The following is a 24,493-nucleotide window of genomic DNA, read 5'->3' as shown; positions in this document are numbered from 1 at the left end:
GATTCCAGTCACATTATAGTAAACAGATCCTTGAGAATATATATTTTTTGAATTTCTAGCTTCAGTTTGAGTCAATACAACTGGTGAATTGAATTGTTTATCAAGAGGTTCTAAAGCAGTTTATTCAGGTTAAGGGAATTGGATACTCCAGAACAATTAGACAACATAAGCCTGTGAGGGAATTATATGTGGCTCAGAACAATTTGATGTCCTCTTCATCAAGTTGCGAAAAAACCTATATGCTGACTCATTATTAAAAACACAGAGTTAACCAACAGTAAGGATAATTTATCTACCTCTCCCGTAGAAGTGAGAACTGAGGCTGGCTCAGGCAGTGATTGCTCAGGTTAATCAGGCGTCGCATTTGGCGCTGAGATTTGGTCAAGAGCTGTTTGAAGCCGACTCTTAGCTGCTCATAACGCCGAATAAGATGGAGGTCGGCGTTCCAGAGCTTAGAGATAGCTGTGATGTTAAGGAAACGGTCTGTAGGCAGATTCTTGAGAAAAGAACGGAATTCAACTGTAACAAAAACAGAAGTGTCAAGTGAATCACCTCAAACAATAAAGTCAAGAATTGATCACACAGAGTTTATTTTTACTTAGCATATAGTAAAAACGTAACAGTTCTTCAAAGTCTCATTTGTAAGTTAAAATTAATCTTAATTGTGTTGTCCTCTGTGTTCTTATTTTGAAGTCAACACAAGGGTAGGGCTATACATAAAGAATTTGAATGGCTTGATTTACTGACAGCACTTAGATAGTCTAATAGCTTTAAACAGAAATTCATTTCATAACACATTTGACTATAGTTTTCCTTATTACTGTTCTTCATTAGATATACTCTTACATTAAAAAAATGGATGGAAAAAAGAACAACTGGTATTTGCTCTGTCCTTCCCAATGACTTTTTATCCAGTCGTCCTCTTTGGTGTAAAGATTCAGGTTCAAAACATATATAGTTAAACATTATAATGTCCCATAATAGCAGTTCATGTAGGCCCCTGTGCCTCTTTCCTCACCCTCTAAAACGGCAAGCAACAGGGGAGGTGGGGTGATAAACTAGTTTTTGTGTATCTGTGTTTATCTGTGTATGTTAGTATGCATGTCTGCACGAATATGTGTGAATGTGTGTCTGTTGCTGTGTGTTTGTAGGGCAAACCTATGTTAGTCCTCCAAAATTTAAGTTATAGATATGCCCATGTATGTATGGGCATGGAAAAATCAACTACTCCCAGCCACAAATATATAATAATTATAGCTCCAGCATTCTTCGTCTTCATAACAAAAATGTATTTCTTTCTATATCAAATGTTTTTTTTTGCAAAGAATGATAGCCTCATGTACTTCATGAGATCAACCTTTTTTAGGTCAGTGGTTAGCTCTTCTGCTGCACTAACAGTCAAATAATATGAGTCACAGGTAGAGATGTCCCGAATAGTTCGCTGACGAATAGTTCGTGGCGAACATAGCTTGTTCGCGTTTGCCACGGCGGGCGAACATATGCGATGTTCGGTCCGCCCCCTATTCGTCATCATTGAGTAAACTTTGACCCTGTACCTCACAGTCAGCAGACACATTCCAGCCAATCAGCAGCAGACCCTCCCTCCCAGACCCACCCACCTCCTGGACAGCATCCATTTTAGATTCCCTTTTTAGGGCTAGAACATCAGTCTGCTTTTTTTTTTCCTTTGTAATCTAATTGCAGTTGCCTGCCTGCCAGCATGTGTGTCAGGCTCAAAGCATATATTGTGCCCACTTGCCCAGTGCCACCACTCATAACTGGTGTCACAATAGCTTGCATAAAAAAAATAAAAAATTGACTGTAATATAATAGCAGTCAGTTTCCTTCACACGTGTGCGTTTCAGGGCCTGCCAGGGCACAGTGTCACACCAGTGCAACTCATATCTGGTGTAATAGTAGTGTACATTTAAAAAAAAAAATGTTTTGACTGTAATAGATTGAATAGCAGTTAGTTGTCTGCAAGCGTGTGTGTCAGGCCTACAGCGTCTACTCTGCCAACTTCTGCCAGTGCACAGTGCCCCTCATATCTGTTGTCACAGTAGCTTGCACGCATAGTACCACTAATCGAAAGAAAAATGACAGGCAGAGGCAGGCCACCTCGCAGGGGCCTTTTTGGTCATGGTGCTGTGATTCTCTTTGGCCCTAGAATAATGCCCAGTGTTCAGAGGCCACGTACCCTGAACTCGAAAAGTTCTGAGGACATAGTTGACTGGCTAACACAGGACACCCAATCTTCTACAGCTTCCGCTCGGAACCTTGACGCACCATCCTCCTCCAGCTTAGCTTCGGGCACCTCTCAAGTTACCACTCGCCCGCCTGCCGCCACCACCAACACTAGCATCACAGCCACTTCACTTGATCTGTCAGAGGAGTTATTTACACATCAGTTGGAAGAAATGAGTGATGCGCAACCATTATTGCCAGAGGATGTAGATAACAGGGATATGTCACAGTCAGGCAGCATTACGCACATGGACGTATGGTGTGATGATGATGATGTTGTACCCGCTGCTGCTTCCTTTGCTGAGTTGTCAGATACAAGTGAAGCGGTTGATGATGACGATGCGTCCATGGATGTCACGTGGGTGCCCGCTAGAAGAGTAGAAGAAAAGGGGAAAAGTTCAGATGGGGAGACAGAGATTAGGAGGAGACGAGTTGGAAGCAAGGGGAGGTCGTCGCAATGAGCTAGTGGCACAGCCAGACAGCATGCATCGGCACCCGGGGTCAGCCAGACAGCATGCCAATCAACGCATGCTGTTGCCACCACCAGAATGCCGTCATTGCAGAGCTCAGCAGTGTGGCATTTTTTTTGTGTGTCTGCCTCTGACAACAGCTATGCCATTTGCAACCTGTGCCAAAATGGGAAGTCCAACACCCACCTAGGTACAACTGCTTTGCGAAGGCACATGATCGCACATCACAAACGCCTATGGGATCAACACATGAGTACAAGCAGCACACAAACTCAAAGCTGCCATCCTCCTCCTGGTCCAGCATCTTCAGCCACGTCAACCACTGCTGTCCTCCTTGCCTCCTCTCAACATTCCGCCACTCCGTCTGTCGCCTTGAGCAGTTCCTGCTCATCTGCCCAGTCAGGTGTCTGTCAAGGACATGTTTGACATGTTTGAGCGTAAGAAGCCAATGTCACAAAGTCACCCCCTTGCCCGGCATCTGACAGCTGGCTTGTCTGAACTCTTAGCCCGCCAGCTTTTACCATACAAGCTGGTGGAGTATGAGGCGTTCCAAAAATGTGTAGCTATTGGGACACCGCAGTGTAAGGTACCCGGCCGAAATTTCTTTGTTCAAAAGGCAATCCCCAACCTGTACTCGATTGTGCAAAAGGAAGCAATGGCATGTCTGGCACACAGTGTTGGGGCAAGTGTCCATCTGACCACTGATACCTGGTCTGCAAAGCATGGTCAGGGCAGTTATATCACCTACACGGCGCGTTGGGTAAACCTGATGACGACTGACAAGCATGGAATGCGTGACTCTGCAGAGGAGTTGGTGACACCGCCATGACTTGCAGGCAGGCCTGCTGCCACCTCCTCTACTCCTCCTACTCCATCCTCTTCCATAACCTCCTCGGCTGAGTCCTCTTGTGCCGCTGCTTCTTGCTCCACATCAACGGCACCCCCCCAGCTCCCCAGGTACTATTCCACATCCCGGATACGGCAGTGTCACGCCGTCTTGGGTTTGACTTGCTTGAAAGCAGAGAGTCACACCGGACAAGCACTCCTGTCCGCCCTGAACGCACAGGTGGAAAAGTGGCTGACTCCGCAGCAACTGGATATCGGCAAAGTGGTGTGTGACAACGGAAAAAATTTGATAGCGGCATTGAAGTTGGGCAAGTTGACACATGTGCCGCGCATGGCACATGTGTGTAATCTGATCGTACAACGCTTTGTGCATAAGTACCCAGGCTTACAGGACGTCCTGAAGCAGGCCAGGAAGGTGTGTGGCCATTTCAGGCGTTCCGACATGGCTATGGCGCACTTTTCAGATATTCAGCGGCGAAACAACATGCCAGTGAGGCGCTTGATTTGCGACAGCCCGACACGTTGGAATTCAACACTCCTAATGTTCGACCGCCTGCTCCAACAAGAAAAAGCCGTTAACGACTATTTGTATGACCGGGGTGCTAGGACAGCCTCTGCGGAGCTGGGAATTTTTTTGCCACATTACTGGACGCTCACGCGCAATGCCTGTAGGATCATGCATCCTTTTGAGGAGGTGACAAACCTAGTCAGTCGCACTGAAGGCACCATCAGCGACATCATACCATTTGTTTTCTTCCTGGAGCATGCCCTGCGAAGAGTGCTGGATCAGGCCGTAGATGAGCGTGAAGAAGAAGAGGAAGAGTTGTGGTTACCATCACCACCAGAAACAGCCTTATCAGCATCGCTTGCTGGACCTGCGGCAACGCTGGAAGAGGATTGTGAGGAAGAGGAGTCAGAGGAGGAATGTGACTTTGAGGAGGAGGAGGAAGACCAACCACAACAGGCATCCCAGGGTGCTCATTGTCACCTATCTGGTACCCGTGGTGTTGTACGTGGCTGGGGGGAAGAACATACCTTTAGTGAGATCACTGAGGACGAGGAACGGGACATGAGTAGCTTGGCATCCAACCTTGTGCAAATGGGGTATTTCATGCTGTCGTGCCTGTTGAGGGACCCTCGTATAAAAAGGCTGAAGGAGAACGACCTGTACTGGGTGTCCACGCTACTAGACCCCCGGTATAAGCAGAAAGTGCCTGAAATGTTACCGAATTATTAATTATTATTAAGTCAGAAAGGATGCAGCAGTTCCAAAATAAATTAAAAAGTATGCTTTGCACAGCGTATAAGGGTGATGTCACAGCAAAACAGGAATCTAACAGGGGAAGAGGTGAAAGTAATCCTCCTCCTCCCACGACCACGCCGGCAAGGACAGGGCGCTTTATTGACGTGTTGTTAATGGAGGACATGCAGATCTTTTTAAGTCCTACGCATTGCTACAGCCCTTCGGGGTCCACCCTCAGAGAACGACTCGACCGACAGGTAGCAGACTACCTCGCCTTAACTGCAGATATCGACACTCTGAGGAGCGGTGAACCCCTTGACTACTGGGTGTGCAGGCTTGACCTGGCCTGAGCTATCCCAATTTGCGATAGAACTTCTGCCCTGCCCCGCTTCAAGTGTCCTGTCAGAAAGGACCTTCAGTGCAGCAGGAGGTATTGTCACTGAGAAGAGAAGTCGCCTAGGTCAAAAAAGTCTAGATTACCTCACCTTTATTAAGATGAATGAGGGATGGATTCTAAAGGGACTGACAGTGAGCGATACATTCGACTAAAAAAGGCCTGATGAGGGGGACATAACAGGGATTAAACTGATAAGAATAGTACTACTTAACACACCACTCCTATCTGGTGGCACATTAAATTGCACGCGCAGTGCCCCAAATTTGAAGTAGGAGGAACGACCAAGCATCTTTTTCCATCTCCCGGTTCCTAAAATCGATGCCATATACACGTCCCCTGATAGGGGACATAACAGGGATTAAACTGATAAGAATAGTACTACTTAACACACCACTCATATCTGGTGGCACATTAGATTGAGAATGCGCAGTGCCCCAAATTTGAAGTAGGAGGACCGACCAAGCATCTTTTTCCATCTCCCGGTTCCTAAAATCAATGCCATATACACGTCCCCTGATAGGGGACGTAACATGGATTAAACTGATAAGAATAGTACTACTTAACACAGCACTCCTATCTGGTGGCACATTAGATTACACGCGCAGTGCCCCAAATTTGAAGTAGGAGGAACGACCAAGCATCTTTTTCCATCTCCCGGTTCCTAAAATCAATGCCATATACACGTCCCCTGATAGGGGACGTAACAGGGATTAAACTGATAGGAATAGTACTACTTAACACACCTTATAATAATGCAGAGAGAGGCAATGCAGAGAGAGGAGTCTGAAGAAGAGGAGTCAGAGGAGGAAGGTGGCTTTGAGGAGGTGGAAGACAAAACACAGCAGGCGTCCCAGGGGGCTTGTTGTCACCTTTCGGGGACCCTTAGTGTTGTACGTGGCTGGGTGGAGGAAGAGACCTTTAATGACATCAGTGAGGACAAGGAACGGGACATGGCTAGCTCGGTATCCAACCTTGTGCAAATGGGGAGTTTGCGGTTGTGCAAATGGACTGTTTGCGGTTGTTTGCGGTGCGTTAAACGGGGAGTTTGGTCTGTCACTGTGAAGCGGGCGTAACCCTTACACTACCTGCTCGATACAACATCATACCTGATATTTTAAAGCACGTTATTCCAAACAATTTAGGAATGTTAGGTGATTTATGCCCTTTATGGATTAAAACCAGACTCTGCATAAACTATGTAATTTTCCATGGGAGTTTTGCCATGGATCCCCCTTTAGCATGCCACAGTCCAGGTGTTAGTCCCCTTGAAACAACTTTTCCATCACTATTGTGGCCAGAAAGAGTCCCTGTGGGTTTTAAAATTCGCCTGCCTATTGAAGTCTATGGCGGTTCGCCCGGTTCGCCAGTTCGTGAAGATTTGCGGAAATTCACATTCGCCATTCGCAAACGGAAAATGTTATGTTCGCGACATCTCTAGTCACAGGTTTTTGTGAAAGTCATCTTTATTTTTACCCTCCCAAAGTAGTTAAAATGTTAACCATTAAGTTGGGTAATATTAGTAACATTAAGGTCCCAGGACATTATGGAATACCAATTAAAATCGAATTACAAAATAAAAGTATTATTGTTATGCACAGGGGTTGATCTAGAGATTGTTTTGACTCATTTTGGAGACATGAAGGAACCCTGCTTAGACTTGTGAATACCTTGAGGGGTGTAAGTTTCACATTTTTTTGAAGAGTACAAAGTAAAGTTGACAGGTAAGGTGGATTTGATGGGGCAGTTTAGGTGGACCTTTTCAATTTCACCTTTGCATTGTTAATGAGACTGAGAAAAATAACTCCTTATTATGTATCGCTAAGGCTGCATCTATGAAATGTCTAGTGTCTTCTGCCACCTCATCTTTTTGATGTGCACAGTTGAAATCTGCTGACATACTTGACTAAAACCAACACCAATCGTTCACGCAGAGTTGCTAACGTTCGTTGGTGACAGACGAGAGCTGAGGTAGCTGGAGTTCTACGCAGGGACGTTTTAGCTGCAAGGCAAACAAGGCATTTGCCTTGGACGGCATTATCCAGGGGGCGGCAAAAAAAGCCGCCCCCAAACGCCCAGGCCAAATGTCTTGTTAGCCTTGCAGCTAACAGACATGCCGGCGGGCTGCTGGGCGGTCGGGAAGCGCTGGCGGGCTGCTGGCGAGGGAGCACTTCCTCTGAGCTGTCTGCTCAGCTCCCTCTCGCGCCGCAGAGTGCCTGAGTTTTGTCCTGTAATGTGAGCACTAAGCTGTATTATTAATAAACATGAGTTATTTGCACTAAATAGTAAACTGTGGTGAACTAACAACGGAATTACTTGACTTAGGATACAGCAGAGGAGTTGTGAAAATGGTAAGCTATACTTGGGTTGTTTTAACCCTTGCAAATGTTAAACTTAGCTATGTTTGCCTAAACTTTACAGATCATTTGTCAATTTTTGTCAATGCTCAATTTGCTGTTCAGTTAATAAGCCCCAAGCGTGTTGAAAGGTAGAGTAGCAGACAATAAGACTGCATTGTTATTGTAGTTAGATATTCCTCATATCGTATGCATATCTCATGCATGATTAAATCATTATTTTAACTTCCAAGTATCCCTGTTTAGAAGGACAAAGCCCATATTACTGACCTATATCACAATTTCCCTCTTATCCTTCCTCTTTCTTGAAAGTCCAAATCCATTCTCCCCTCCATGGACAGTGCTTAAAACAGGGGTGCCCAACAAATAGCTCCCCACCTATAATTCCCATTAATATTGCTCGAGTATCATGGGAATTTTAATTTTGCAAGGGCTGGGGATCTATTACCCTAAAAAAAATTACATTCTTAAAATGTTGAACATTGTAACTACATGCATCCAACTCTGAAAACATATCATTCAGAGTGACATTCCAGAACACGTCTCAGGTTTGCTTGGTCACAGTAAAATGTGGCTGACTTAATATGTGTGTTCAAAGTTGTTCAGTATTGGCATTATTATTATTATTATTATTATTATTATTATTATTATTATTATTATTATTGTTATTATTATTATTTATAAAGCACCAACAAGTTCCGTAGCGCTGTGAAATGGGTGGACTAACAGACACTTATTTGTAACCAAACAAGTTGGATGCACAGGAACCGAGGGATTGAGGGCTCTGCTCAATGAGCTTACATGCTAGAGGGAGTGGGGTATAGTGACACAAAAGGTAAGGGTAGGGTAGAAAAGTAGGTTGCTAGGATAGTATTCATTGAGGGCTTAGTGTTTTGTTTTGATGACAGTTTCAGGAGAGGAATCAGGGTGCGGGGAGGGAAAGCTGTTCACAGTTTAATTGATATGCTTTCCTAAAGAAGTAAGTTTTCAAAGATTTTTGAAGGAGTATAGATTGGGTGAAAGTCTAACAGAGAGGGGAAGGGCCTTCCATAGGAACGGTGCAGCCCTAGACAAGTCTTTAAGATGAGCATCAGAGGTAGGAGTACGAACAGGAGTTAAACGTAGGTCTCCAGCAGAACGTAGGGGCCTAGATGGGACACATTTGTGTATTAATGAGGATATATAGGTAGCAGCAGCACTGTGTAGAGATTTATAAGAAAGTATCAGGATCTTAAATTGAGGCCTATATCTTACCTGACAAAGGCGGAGACATGGAAGGTGTGGGCGGACAGGAAGATGAGCCTCGCTGCCAAATTCATTATAGACTGTATCGGGGCAAGTTGGGAACACGTAAGACCACTGAGAAGCGGATTACAGTAGTCAAGTCGAGAGAGGACAAGCACTTTTGCCGTATCAGGTGTTAAATAGGGTTGGATGCGCGCAAGAGGTCGGAGTCAAAGAGAGCACCTAGGCAGCGAGAGTAGTGGCCATGGGATTTAGCAGTGATACTCTGCTTTAATGCTCGCTTCCTAAGAGAGCACCTAGGCAGCGAGCATTAAAGGTAGAGCGGATGGTAGCGCCATTGACTTAGAGGGACACAGACAAGGGAGTTGCAACACTTGAGAGAGGGAAGACCAGAAGTACTGTTTTGGACAGGTTTAGTTTAAGGAAATGAGCAGCCATCAAGTTGGAAATAGCAGAGAGGCAGTCAGAGACATGAGTCAAGTGGGGAGGGGAGAGATCAGGGGAGGACAGATAGATTTGCGTGTCATCTGCATAGAAGTTATATTGGATGCCAAAGGACCTGATGTGTTTACCATGGGAGGCAGTATAGATCGAGAACAGTAGGGGACCAAGGACAGAACCTTGGGGAACACCAACAGAGGGGGATTGAGGAGAAGAGGCAGAGTCAGAGAAAGAAACACTGAATGAGCGCTGGGAGAGGTATGAAGAACACCAGGAGAGAGCGGTATCTCATAGACCGATATTATGGAGGATGAGAAGAAGCTGTTGATAATCAAATGTGTCAAAAGTAGCAAAAAGGTCGAGGAGAATTAGGATAGAGTAGTGGCCATGGGATTTAGCAGTGATATGATCATTGTATACTTTGGTCACAGCGGTTTCAACAGAGTGTGGAATCCAGATTGAAGCGGGTCAAGCAGAGAGTTGGATTTCAGGAAGTCTGTCAATCTTGCATACACAACTCTCTCAAGGATCTTGGAGACAAACAGCAGTAGCGAGATAGGGCAGTAGTTGGACGGGAAATTAGTGTCAAGGTTGGGCTTTTTCAGAATCGGGGGTTACGGTTGCATGTTTAAAGGGTAGAGGATATGTGCCATAGGAGAGGGAGAGTTAGAAAATCTTAGTGAGAGGCAGAGCAAGAAAAGGGTACAAAGTGCGGATGAAATACAAGAGAATAGTATTGAGGGAACAGGTGGTGGGGCGGAAGGAACTGAGGAGAGTAGAAACCTCTTCTGCTGTAGCAGGTGCAAATGAGCTTAGGACAGCTGAGGGAGTGTGTTAAGTGAAAAAGTAGGTAGTGGATGGAGAGAGATGAGAGATCTCTTCTCTGATTGTATAAATCTTCTCAGTGAAGTGAGTTGCAAAGTTTGTGGTGGCCAAGTTGGTAGGAGGAGGAGGCACGACAGGGCGAAGAAGAGAGTTAAAAGCATGAAACATTTGGCAAAAAATACATAACTTGGCCTCACAGAACTGCTAGAGATGCCAACACGAGAAAGCACATTATGCCCACATATGGTGGCAATGCCCGACAATAGTAGCATATTGGAAGAGAATCCATGCCATGACCCAAATGCTGATTAACAGTAAAATTCCATTTACACCACAACACTACTTATTTTCAATACCTCCGCTAGGTATACGAAGAGAAAGAGCTGCCCTTTTCAGCCATTTAGTCATGGCAGCCGCACAACTCATACCCAAGTATTGGAAACAAACGCAGATCCCATCTATTAGAGATTGGATAGGAAGGGTAGACGAAATAAAGCAAATGGAAGAACTGATGTACGCAAAAACAAAGAACTACCAGACCTTCTCTAAGATTTGGGAGCCCTGGATAAACTACCTGGCACCTAAACCCATTGCCTAAACAAAATTTTGGTACATCCTCTGCCCCCCCCCCCCCACCCCCTTCAATGTACAATACACTCAAACGCACCTTAAGTACACAGCGCCCCCCTCCCCCCCCCCCAGAAGCCAAACGCCAGCGGACCTGCACAATGAGACCTAATTAGACACATCAAACATAACAAAAGGCCCAACTTAGGGAGATTAGCACGCCACACTTATCCATGAATAGACTAGTTAGAAGTATAATCTACCAATAACCACTTGTACTATTGACTCTGCCAAAAATATAGATAGTGTAGTGCTTACTTATTTTAGTATAATAAGCGCTACACTATCTATATTTTTTTCATCATTTTCACTGTATCATATGGGAAGTTACTTTATCTAGTGTTTAGCAGCTGATCTTCATATCTCCATTGTATATACACTTTGTTAATATTTGTCACATATACAAGCGCTGGTACCTATTCTCCTTTTTTGTACTATATTGACTCTGCCAATTTGAAATATAATTTGAAATGTAATGCTTGTTGAACTAGACTTCACACAAAGTCAATGTTAATTACTGTAATCATTCGCATTTTGTATTGTCAACACTATGTTAATTAGCACTTGATATAATAGGTATAATAACTGGTACTACTACTTCAGATAAACTTTGTTCTGTTTTTTACAACTGTTATGTTAACAAATGAGAAACTATGTAAACTATGTAATTGTGTAATGTTACACTTGGTTATGTTACACTTACTGAAAACTAAAAAATAAAAAACTTAAATACGAAAAAAAAGAAACAGTCATTTGGCTCGTGGGAGAGTGTGGTTATGAGTGTATTGAAGAAGTTTTCTTTTGAAGAGGAAAGAGCCAGACTGTAGCACAGCATAAATTTACAGTGGAGGAAGTCAGATGCAGAGTGAGACTTTCTCCAGCAACGTTCAGCAGTTCTGGAGGTATCGGGTCAGCTTGGTGTGCCAGAGTTGTAATTGGGGGCGCTTAGTGCGTTTAAGTTCAGGAGGTGCCATGAAGTCTAGTTGAGAGGAGAGAGTGGAGTTGTAGAGGGAGGTTGCAGTGTTAGAGCAGGTGATAATTGAGATGGGTGAAAGAAGACTTTGGAGGTTGGTGAAGAATTGCTGCAGGTCAAGACAATGGAGGTTTCTGCAAGACTGATATAGTGAGGGTGGTGTAATTTGGGTACTGGGTATGCGGATGTCAATGTACAGCAAATGGTTGTCAGATAGAGGAAATGGAACATTTGAGAGATTAGAGGTTGTACTTGCTTCATCCCGTGATCTGTCAAGTGAGTGACCTCACCAGGACCCTGCTACTGATCCACATAACCTCATAAACCATGGATATCAATTTATTACTGAGGTCACTGTTATGACACTTGCACTTCCACTTATACTTTTCTCCTATTTTTATTTTTTTACAATAAATAAGTGTTTTATCTTTAAATTTATATATATATATATATATATATATATATATATATATATATATATATATATATATATATTGTATTATAGGAAAATAACGTCCTCTTAGTCTTCTCGAGACATCACAAAAAGCCATGTTATAAACAATGAGACCAAAGGTCAAGTGGTTTCATTAAGATGTTTCCTGAACCCAGGGATGGTAGGGTTAAGGTTAGGGCTTGGACTCCTTTTTCTTAAGGCAGCATTGGCAGGCATGATTGTCCTGGTCTGCCCAGTCTTAGGGGGGGCGGGGGTACACTCCTGGGCAGCATCTGCTGTTTGCATTGTCAATAGTGATTTGCTGGCAAACACAGAAACACAAAATTGTGCTGTTCTGTCTCCTCAGCTTCACTCCATCTTATCATTATTGGACTACATTAAAATGACAGCTGCAGACCACAAGCGTGTCTCTCACTAATCTCGGACAGCCTGGGACAGATATAAAACAAAGCTATGCTGAGATTAGAGCCTCCCTTACTGCACTATGTCAGTGAAACCAAACAGTGATCTTTTTATAAACATGATCTGCACATTATTTAACAAGCAGTTGCAGAATACACGTCAGCAGCAGAAACGACATCACCACACTATATATATGTATATATATATATAAATGTTATGTAAATGATACCAATAAGCATGTATTACCATCTATTTCCAAATAGTTACCTTTTTTCAGTTTCATTTGTCTTCTATTCCCATAAGATCTACGCTACCTCTATTTCCCGCATGGTATCACATAATAAAACTACACCACATCCCTGATAGTTTGTTAACCCCAGGCAATGTCATCTTAAATTGCCCTTCTTTGACTGTTTAAAAAACCGATCCCTGGGAAACGTGGCGGTCACCTTCACCATCACTTAAGGCAGACAGTTGATATGCAAAAAGATAGTTTGAGCCACTTATAACATTGTATTCATAACTTCCCTAACAGCACTAGCCCGTCTATTAGTGGGAGGCCTTAGCCCGAACTGTATCTGTCAGCTGTCTCCACAGCATTCCATACAATTTGAGTCACATCAGCATGCTACTGTTGCCATGGCAACACCATCCAGATTATTAACGGGACAGATGCTACATTGCAGAACCTGTCAGATGCTCTAGGGCCTTTAGTGAGCGATACGAAGGGCTGTAGGAGTTGGGTTATCCCTAGAGAGTTGCACATCTAAAATGCATAAACTGTTTAAAGAAAAATAAGGCTCTCCAGAATATAAGCAATGTGCAGTAAGATGTTCCTTCCACATTGTATTAACATACAAGGTGTACTATTACGATAACCTTGTCAGAGAAGATTCGAGGAACAGGTTGCGCAGCCAATCAACTGAAGTGCCTTGAAGAGGTCAGGAGTGCTTTAATATGAATGGCTTTTGTATAAAATAGCACATTGAGAGACATTGCTCTACAGTAGGTATGTCAAAGTTATGAGGCGCAACTATTATACTTTTAGTGCAGGAAAATTGTTGTTTTGTTTGCTTTTTTTTTTTTAGAGAAGGCTAGTAATCCGATTTACACAAAGAGAAAGAGGAACAAAAAAAAAAGAAGAAAAAAAAATACAAAAACAAGCAAAACAAAAGAGAAAAGGCCATGTGTGTAAACCAAGGCTGACCACGAAGGCAGTAGGATAACCTGTCTAATGCCAACCCACAGTCTGCTATACAATAAAGACGTCATGTTGAAATAAAAGTAAAAATAGGCACAGCTTTACCATATATATCAAGTATGTATCTAAATGACATCCGTAGTTACATAAACTTGCATTAAAGCATTACTGGCGCTATAATAGGAATCTACCTGAGGCTACTTAAGGCAGCAAATGTCAGCAAAATGCTATACCTTCTATCAGCAACATTATTACATAATAATTAAAGCCCAAGACTTCTCTAGGGCTGCATCGTTTCTCTGGAACATCCTTCCCTTCTCTGTTAGATGCTCACCCAGTCTCCACTCCTTCAAAAAAATAATTAAAAACTCACTTCTTCACAAAAGTGCATCAGACTAATGCATATTAAACTGTTAATAGCTCCCAACTGATTCCTCTCCTTCAATTGTCATTATTTCTCTAATACTATCCTTACCTTTTGTGTCACTTACCCTGCTCTCTCTAGTATGTAAGCTCATTGAGCAGGGCCCTCAAACCATATATTCCTGTGCATCCTACTTGTCTGGTTACAATTACATGTTTGTTAGTCCACCCACTGTAAAGCGGTGTGGAACATGTTGGTGCTATATAAATAATAATAGTAATAAAGATGCCTGGGGCCTGGTATAAAAAGTGGGTGCTTGCATGCATGTTTCCAGCCAGCGATATATATGTACAATGCAATCTAAAAATCAAGCAAAATGGTTTGAGTGTGTTTTCCCTACTAGCACAATAACCACTAGAGAGCAATGTAGTGGTTATGGTGCTTAGGCTGTTCCGTTAAAGTTGAGAAGGGGGAAAATTTGACAGAGCAAGTTTTGGAATGCCAGAAAAAATTGATAAAATTAAGAGGTAGTTTGTATATTCAAGATTGGAGCTACAGGGAGGTGCAGCATTAGTGAGAGTTCTACAAGTCAGGTGGAGGTCGTGGAATATAATTAATAGGGGTGAGGAGGAGTCAATAGAGGAATTAGTCACTCCAGGGGGCGTTTCAGGGCCCATCAGGTGGCCTATGCTGTTAAGGCCACCCGATGGAAATTAATTTCCAGGGGGTCCAGTCAGCGCTGCGGTGCTTTAACTGCACGACCGGGCCCCCTTTGATGAGGTCAGACACTGAAAGGAAGTGACTGCCCTGGTCACTTCCTCCCAGCAATCACTGAGCCATGCAGAAGGAGGAAGGAGAGGAGGGAGTCAGAGTGGGAACTCTGACTCCCATCAGCCTGAGCCACTGGACCCAAGGGAAAGTCACCCTCCTGAACCTTAAAAGTAGGAAACAGGAGGGTGACTAAAACATTTTGCATGCGTGTGTGTTAGTGTATGTATGTGTTTCTATATGTGTGTGTGTGTTTGTATGTATGTATATGTGTGTGTGTGTGTTAGTGTATGTGTGTGTGCCTGTATGTATGTGTCTCTATATTAGGGTGTTGCAGTGGGTGTGATCTACTTGGATCTTGCCAAGGCATTTGATACGGTACGTCACAATCAGTTAGTCTTCAAACTAAAATAAATTGGTCTAGATGATTATTCTTGTTCTTGGGTAGAACATTGACTTAAGGATAGAGTACTACGAGTTGTCATTAATGGTACATTTTCAGGCTGGACAAAAGTGGTAAGTGGTGACCCTCGGGGTTTTGTTTTGGGACCGCTTCTATTTAACATATTTATAAATGATCTTGAAATAGCGAAAACTTTGTAAAGTAATAAAATATGAGCAGGATATTATTTTGCTGCAGAGGGATTTGGATAGATTGGGGGACTGGGCACTAAAATGGCAGATTAAATTTAACGTAGAGAAATGCAAAGTTATACACTTCGGGGTCAAGAATGCACAAGCAACTTACACCCTAAATGATAGTGAATTAGGGATAACCACACACAAGAAGGATTTGGGAATTGTTATAGACAACAAATTAGGCAGCAACATACAATGTCAATCTGCAGTTGCTAAGGCCAGTAAGGTTTTGTCATGTATAAATAGGGGCATAAATTCTCTGGATGAAAATATAATTTTGCCTCTTTATAAATCGCTAGTAAGACCACACCTTGAATATACTGTGCAATTTTGGGCACCTGTTCTAAAGAAGGATATCATGGCACTAGTAAAAGTGCAGAGACGACCTACAAAATTGATAAAAGGAATGGAGCATTTTAGTTACAAAGAAAGGTTACAAATTCTCTTTTATTTGGAAAAACGGCACCTCAGAGGGGATATGATAACATTATATAAATATATTCGGGGCCAGTACAAACCATTATTTGGAAATCTATTCATAAACAGAGCTATACATAGGACATGAGGTCACACATTTAGACTGGCAGAAAGGCGATTTCATCTAAGGCAAAGAAAAGTTTTTTTACAGTAAGAGCAATAACGATATGGAATTCTCAGCCTGAAGAGGTGGTTTTATCAGAGTCCATGCAGATGTTTAAACTGCAATTGGATAAATACTTGCAAAAACATAACATACAGGGATGCTTGATCCAAGGAGATATCTGACTGCTATTTTGGGGTCAAGAAGGAATTTTTTCCTAGTTTGTTGCAAAATTGGAAGCGCTTCAGACTAGGTTTATTTTGCCTTCTTTTGGATCAACAGCAAAAACATATGTGAGGAAGGCTGAACTTGATGGACGCAAGTCTTTCTTTAGCTATGTTGTGTGTGTGTGTGTATGTGTGCGTGTGTGTGTTTGTATGTATGTGTGTGTTAGTCTATGTATAACTATATGTATGTGTCTCTATATATGTGTGTTAGTGTATGTTGTCTGTATGTATGTGTCTCTATATGTGTGTATGTATGTTTTTGTATGTGTGTCTGTATGTATGTTTCTCTGTATGTGTGTGTGCATTAAGCATGTATGTTTCCAGCTGGCGATGTATATGTACACATCAATCTAAAAATCAAGCAAAATGGCAGTATGTATGTATGTGTGTCTGTATGTATGCATCTCTATGTGTATGTGTGTGTCTGTCTGTATGTATGTCAGGGTCACACAAATTAGAGAACTATCTGCCCTCTGTCTCTATCAGTCTGTCTCTGTATCTCTCTGCATGCCGTGCAATATTCAGCCACATTGTGATCTATCACTCCACTCAGTGACTATAAGCCAATGCAAAATTAGCTTCATATCAGACTCTAAGCTAGTTTATAAAAACAAGATACCACATTGCCTCTAGGATAAAAAAAAACACCATCCCAGCCAGAAAACAAATAAATTATGCCAGAGATTCTAAACTGTTCCAGCTGACTTTCTAACTATAGTCCCTGGAACAGGATACTTCATTTTCGATGCTCTTTTCCACTGAATGGCATCAAGTATAAAATATTATTATGCCGTTTATACTACTACAAATGCCAAAAGCTTACAATACCAAAAAGTAATAACGCAGAACATTTACTGGCTGTTAATATCTTAGAATTGCAAAAACCTCCTAGCCAAGAGCTGTCGAAAGTGATATATACTTAATGGAAGATATAATTCCAGAAATTCAAAAAAATGTGTCACGTCAGCGGCCTTTTTAGACTCTTGTATAGCCCTGGTCTAGCATATTAGCTGTGGTGTTGATCGCAGATTGAGACTCGTTATTGTATTAGGAGGAGATTGGACATTTTTGATACCGGGGCCCAGCAACGAACAGCTATAGTGCTATTTTTGAATCCCTTTAGAAGTAACAGATATAGTGAAAGCATTTTTTTTTGTCGTAATGCACACTCTCCTAACAGAAACTGCACTAAGTGAGCAACATTAATGTCACTTTTAGTTACATTTCAGAAATATTAAGAGAAGTTTATGATTATTTTTTAAAAGAAGATATGGAGCTGTAAATAAAATATTGTTTTGTGGACAGCTGGTCCCATGTGGATCTGGCCAAGCACCTCACCTGAGTCCTCAAACTCTTTATTCTGACTGTCAGCCTGTTCTTGCATCTGTTCCAGACTCTTTTCCAGCACAAGAATGTCCTCAGCGGGGCAGTTGCATTGTGGGTAGGCAGTATCGCAGCGACACCAGCATTCTCCTCCTTGGCATTCGAGCTCTCCTTGGGAGTTACACGAAATATAGGCCAGTGCAGCCTTCACAAATCTTGTACGCAAGTACTGAGGCAAAAGTACCTGCAGTCCTAGAAAATAATGAAAAAATATATACCCAATTAGAAACAAATACCATTAGCTATGAATTGCTCTGCATGCGTGCGTATCTATCAATGTAGGTATATTAATCCATATATATGAGAAGGCGTATTTATCTCCAGGGCACTGCTTCTATTCAAGTGATACTAGTTGGAATATTGTAAATGTGTACTTCCCGTCTGAGTCTAATTAGTAGGTATTGCAACCATTATTTATGTTCTGCACCTCGTCACACCAGGTGAAATCATCGTACCTATTTCTGTCTGCGTGTTAGAGCAAAAGAGGGACGAATTGCAAGTCTCTTATTGCCTGAAACTCCGAAGCCTTAGTTAATTACAGTGGCTTGAACATCAATGTCTCACTTAACAAAGAATCCTGGGGAATTTATTCATAGTTCTCTTTTAAGTATAAATAATACATGCAACAAAAACCCAAGTATTTTTTATTGGTAAACAGCATTGCATACAATAAATGGGGTGTGATTGTGCATTCATATCAGGTTCTCAGTAGCCTGCAAATGCCTCGCTGACAGAGGAGCTAAACTGTTATTGTATCTACTTTAAAGAGCCCGATGTCAAAGTGAGCTTGATGATGAGTAAACCTACTGTCTAAAAAATGCATAGTGTGTTTGTAAATTAACACAATTATTAACGTAGGACAAAGATTCTATATTTATATTATTGTATCCTTAAGCACGAGGGTGATGACAGATGAGAAAGAAACCCAGCTTATTTGTGTTAACAGGTTGATTAAATATTCACGATGCCTTGTATCTAAAATAAACACTCTGTTCCGTTTAGTTTAATGAAAGATGGGAAAGTTTAGAGATTCTGCAAAACATCACATTTTATTATTAAGAGTTCTAATATCTCCCATAAACCATGACCACAGAGTGCTGTGTTTAACGCAAATGATGCGGGTGGGTATTGTACAGGCACATTAGGAGTTCCGGAATGAGAAGGTTGGCTCATATAGCAACACAGGAGGTTGCCAGCGCGTATTACTCACCTGTAATCATTCTCTGTTATGAAAATGATTGCATGATTTATTTACCGATCTACTAATCTTGTTGTACGACATTAATCATTGCATTAAGAACATTGTTGCGATCGCGGTTTGTAATTAAATTTGTAATAGGAATGTTTCCTATGTATACTGTTACACACATGCAGTTTTGTTTGTTGGTGGGTGAAACCTCAGAAAGGTCACGATCACAGAGTATGAAGAGATGCGTAAATTGAGGATGGTTAGAAAAAAGGTCCTGCACTCAATTAAGATCATTAATATTAAGAAGTGGAAAAAAAAAACTGCTTTAATGAAAACGGTGGCGGGCAAAGAGAATAGTATTTAATCATAAGTGGTTTGGGGGAAGAAAAGAATGTGGCTATTACAACTATATGAAGCCTGGCTAAAAATATCTTCAGCTTTGAAAATATTTTATACCTAAATGGCACAGAAAAGGGGTATTGAAAAGGACAGGAGAGACCTAACAAATACATGTAGGCATTTAGTGGCTAAAAATGAAATTGGAGAGATAGATAGAGCTAGGTTGGACAAGGATCAGAAAAACATAAGTATCTAGCCAGAAGCTAATCTTGGCAGTGCAGGGAGACACTTATTGGCCGAGAGTGTGCAAAAATGAGTTATCTCTCAAAAATGAGTTATCCCTGCACTGTAGAGCTTAGCTCAGGGAAGCTAACAGAAGCTTTGCCAAGCCCAGGTGAGTTGTTAAACCATTCTCAGATTACTTGACTACATACCCTGCCAGAGCATATACCAGAGCTTACACCATAACCACTACAACATTCTATAGTTGTTACAATGCTTAGATAGTTCCTTTAACCAAACTTTAGAGAGTTCTACTCCTTGGATTGACAGAAAGTAGATCCCTAGCGGATGTAGGACTATAACTCTCATCATGTTTTATCAGTGCCTATCCTTGATCTTGATAAAGTGATCCCTGAAGTGATCAAAACTTTGCTGTATCTGTCATGTTTTTCCCAAAAATCTGCTGATGTATGAAGACCTTGAGTGCCTGGACGACTTTGCTGTTATCAGTCCCTATGACATCTACAACAATAACTATCTAGCTCTAAATCAGGAAGGTAATGTGTAGGGTGAATCTATGAAAGTATGTTTAGAATAATATATTGTAAAACAAGTTTCTGATAAAACTATTTTTATTTCATTTTATTTTTGCTAGTTCAATACGGATGTGACTCAGTAATGCATTGTAAACTACAGCAAGACCCAGAAACCTGTTTTGTAAATACCAACCGTATTTATCATATCTCACAAGTGTCCGCCTTTTGAAGAGAAATCCACTTTTCCAGTTTATCTAGTATGTGTTTGTGTGTGTGTGTGTGTGTGTGTGTGTGTGTGTGTGCATGTATGTGTTTATCACAATTGTATCATCTAAACCAGTGGTTCCTAACCCACTCCTCAAGTACCCCCTACCGGTCCACGATTTAGGGATTACCCTGTTGTGTCTAAAGTGTTGATTTTTTTTGTTTGTTTAATTTTTCTAAAAACACCTTAGTCACATCTGGGTAATCCCTAAATCCTGGACTGATAAGTGGTACTTGAGGACTGGGTTAGGAACCACTGATCTAAACCATACTTAATAATTATGTAATTACAAGGACAGTAAAACAGTAAATGTCGTTTCATAGCAATAATATTCACAATGAAATGGACTGTAACTGTTTGAGAAAACTATCCCCTGTATATTAAATTTAAGATTAAGCAAGGAACCAAATATGTATTTAATAGCTTCAGGGTTATTTCTTTGGAATATGGAGAATGGCCATAGTTTATTTATGCAAATATAATGAGATGTTGTAAATAGGTCCCTTAGTATGGTCACTAGTTATTAAGAACTCTCTCGTCCTGGTGCACAGCATTAGCAAAGATAAATGATAGAGATATCCCTTTTCTACTTGAAGACCTAGCAGTATGAAACATGTATAGATGTGGTTTTGTAAATAAGATATGTTATCTCCATCACTTGGTCTTACCAAGAAGCTGCACTCTGCTCTCCGGACCCATCACCAGTACCGAGCTAACGGAATCCAGATTGTCATAGTTGCTGCACCCCAAAGGACCAGTTCTGGTTTCCGTTACCTATATAGAAGAAATGGAATTGGGAATTGGCAATTATGACACTGATTTATTTTAAGCTCACAGATACAGCCAACATAATAAGTAATCCAAACCTCTATTTCCCTTGTCTTGTGACTGCAGGTGACATTGTTTTGACCTTAAACCAATTTATTCATGCTTTTCCCAACATAATAAAAGTGGGTATTGATGGATACGACTGATTTCCCATTCATTTTTAGATTATTGTGCAATTAAACCTTTTAATACGCTTGCAAACTGTTTCACACATATTAAAATATCGCTACATTATTCTCAAAAAACAAACAAACACACAACTGCCATTTATTTATCAAGCACAAACACATCTTGTAGCAAATGAATCACAAATGAAGTAAGAATACGTTATTGTACTAAGTAATAAAATATGTGGGGGCATTGTTTTTAGGTCCCCGTAAAATGGAAAAACGCCAATAGATCATACAAGTTATCAAGGTGAAAATTAGTTTTGTGTATTTAACCTCTTACATTTCATCTATTACATTTTAAGAGTTCTATCCTACAGAGTCATCAAACAACCACCTACTGTGACACTGCCTCCTACTGGTTCAATCAAACATTACCGCTCTGTCCACTAATTAACATAAACATATATATGAATATGTTCTCATCTTAGCACACAGACTTTGCTAAAACAAATTTACACTACAGAGGTTTATTATAATGTTTATGTATACACTTATGTATATTTATATATATGCATAGTTTTTCATTCAATACTAGCCTTTGAAAAGCCCGATATTCAAAATGTAGTCCTTGCAAGTTGAATTTCATATATATTAATGCACATTGGCCAGAACATGCACATACATCATGTATATGGTTTTATTAAATATCAAGTACAAGATGGGAAAACATTTTTTTTTTTTTTAATAATTATTTTCTCTTAAATCACTGGAAGATCAAGCCTTCAATATGCTGCGCAATTTTGGGCACCTGTCCTAAAGAATGATATTATAGCACTAGAAAAAGTGCAGAGGCGGGCTACAAAATTAATGAAAAAATTGAGCACTTTAGTTATGAAAAAAGGTTAACAAATTTACATCTCTTTAGTTTGGAAAAAATGCACCTCACAAGGGATATGATAGCATTATTCAAATATATTCAGGGACAATATAAGCCATTGCCTGGAATTCTATTTGTACATAGGACACAAGGTTATGCATTTAGACTGGAAGAAAAGAGATTTAGTCTAAGGCAAAGTAAAGGGTTTTAGATTACAGACTGTATACTGCCTGATGGGGTGGGGGTGGATCTATTTATACCACTGTCAGCTAACGCCATGTTTGATCAGGAAAGATGTTTAAACATCAATTGGATAAATACTTCCAAAAACATATTATTCAGAGATATAATTTTTAATTAGTGGGGTAATAGCTTCTTGATCCAAGGAGATATCTGATTGTCTTTCTGGGGTGAAGAAGCATTTTTTTCCCCTAGTTTGTTGCAAATATGGAAGTGCATCAGTTCGGTGTTTGCCTTCTTTTGGATCAACAGCAAAAACAGATGTGAGAAAGTCTGAACTTGATGGACACATGTCTCTTTCCAGCTATGTAACTATATATAAAATAACAAAAAGTCATACTCAATCAGACACTTGCCCCTTAATAACGGTGACTTACTAAACTGTCAACAAAGCAAATAAATAAAACAAAGAGGTAGTGGGGTTGGGGCACGATAATCAGTGTTACCTATTTGACTTACGCATTTGCTTTCTACCAATTGTAGTAAATAATAAACACCACTATATATAATTTATTTAATTTTTAAATTCAATTGTATTCTCATTCTGCAAAAACACCATAGAATGGACATGCAGGCCTAAAACAGAGAACATCATGGGTCCTCTAAATTTTATACAGCCCAATGAATCTGGAATTTTGTCTAGTTCTGAAATGTGTCAATGCAGATAATATCACCTTGTTTTGGATACTCTCCATGCTGGATTTTACTAGCTTGTATGCTACATATTTGTTTTATGACCACTCTTTGTTGATTGTTTTTTTTAGGGGCATATAACAAAAAAGACCTGGCCCAATCTTTCTCAATTTTTAGGTAAGAACATTTGTTGATCAGGGTGTAATCAGGGTGAGTACAGTTCCTCTGTACTCTCCCTGTATATCTCTTATTTAGCCTGATAGCATAGGTTTACTTGGCTTCTATGTCATAAGTACAAAAATTTCTCCTATCTATTATCAGTAGAGATCCCCCTGGACTCACACGGCAATCATGTCCCAAAGATTTCACTTTCCCTTGTCCTTCTGAGCTAGAAATGGTTGAATACAATGTTTAGAGTCACAAATAGAACTAGACGTTGCGTTTGTTACTCTATAAAAAGTAGATACTGTGGATTATGAAAAAACAATAGAAATGTATATAGGAAAAATACAAACAACTCTATGGTGCTCAGTTCATTCACAGGAGTTGCGCAATGAAAACAAGGTCATCTATTGAGACTTAAAGAAAGGAGATTTCACCAGCAGTATGAGAGGTTTTTACAGTAAGAAAAATAAAGACTGGAATTCATTGCTTAGAAAGATTGTGGTATCAAATTCAATTGGTGCCTCAAAAATAGATTTCTTTCTTTCTTTAAACGTTATTTTAGATGTTATGAATAACAGTGTGTTGTTCTTAGAAGAAATCGAAAAGCTGTTGTTTTTTTCCCCGTCTTTAGGGACTGTTTGAGTTTTTGCCTTCTTTGTCACAGCATCAGCAAAGTGATTTGTGAAAGCTTGCCTTGAAGGACAGAGGTTTTCTTACAAAACAAGATAACTTATTTTCTAAAATTATCACCTTTTCAAGTATCATCCTTATGTTCTTTAACTGCTTTGGAACCATTTAAGGTTTTGCATTTCATAGAAAGCTAGTTTTATTTTAACATAAATAAACTTATTTTTTTTGTTTTCAACACAATTAAGTCAGAAAAAAATCATAATGTTTTTCACACCACAAGCTGAACACCTGCCTAAGAAAAAGGTGCCAATGGCGTTTCATTGTGAACTCACCGAAACACAAAGTTTTGTAACAGGATAATTAAACTCTATTAATATGTTGAGTAAAAATAACTGGACTTCATTCCACCTAATTAACCTTGTTAAAGGGGATCAGTCACTTCCTGAGATTCTTAATACTATGTTGACTTATCCCTATACTTAACAAATATGTATTTGGGGGTTGTGAGAATTATTATAAATGCAAAACCACTTCCAAAAACTGGCTGATTCCATTTTAGCTCCCCGACAATCATTGTAATACCCATTGTCTATTGAACCTGACAGTAAACACAGAGTAAAAAAATTAACCAATGTTTATTTTTCTCCTCTTAATTTGCAATGTTTGCCCATGCTTTGGCTTGTCTGAACTGGCTTATGATTTAATTAGCTAAATCTTTAATGTACATTTGAAGAAGAACATTACATATGGTTTTTAACATTGTATTCAATATATTT

The 24,493-nt window shown here is 40.5% G+C and overlaps 1 protein-coding gene across 2 annotated transcripts in view; it reads right to left on the bottom strand.

Annotated features, from left to right (window-relative positions):
- BRINP2 (BMP/retinoic acid inducible neural specific 2) overlaps window positions 1-24,493 on the bottom strand; it is a 242,837-nt gene that overhangs the window by 32,867 nt on the left and 185,477 nt on the right. For both annotated transcript variants that reach the window (XM_063428248.1, XM_063428247.1), the window contains exons 6-8: window positions 20,903-21,008; window positions 17,639-17,875; window positions 297-519 (exon numbers count right to left, since the gene is read on the bottom strand). In XM_063428248.1, coding sequence (XP_063284318.1) covers window positions 297-519; window positions 17,639-17,875; window positions 20,903-21,008 — 566 coding nt within the window. The remainder of the gene's footprint in view (window positions 1-296; window positions 520-17,638; window positions 17,876-20,902; window positions 21,009-24,493) is intronic.

The sequence above is a fragment of the Pelobates fuscus genome, chromosome 7, assembly GCF_036172605.1.
Source record: "Pelobates fuscus isolate aPelFus1 chromosome 7, aPelFus1.pri, whole genome shotgun sequence".
NCBI lineage: Eukaryota > Metazoa > Chordata > Amphibia > Anura > Pelobatidae > Pelobates > Pelobates fuscus.
This window is presented reverse-complemented; position numbering and strand designations above follow the sequence as displayed.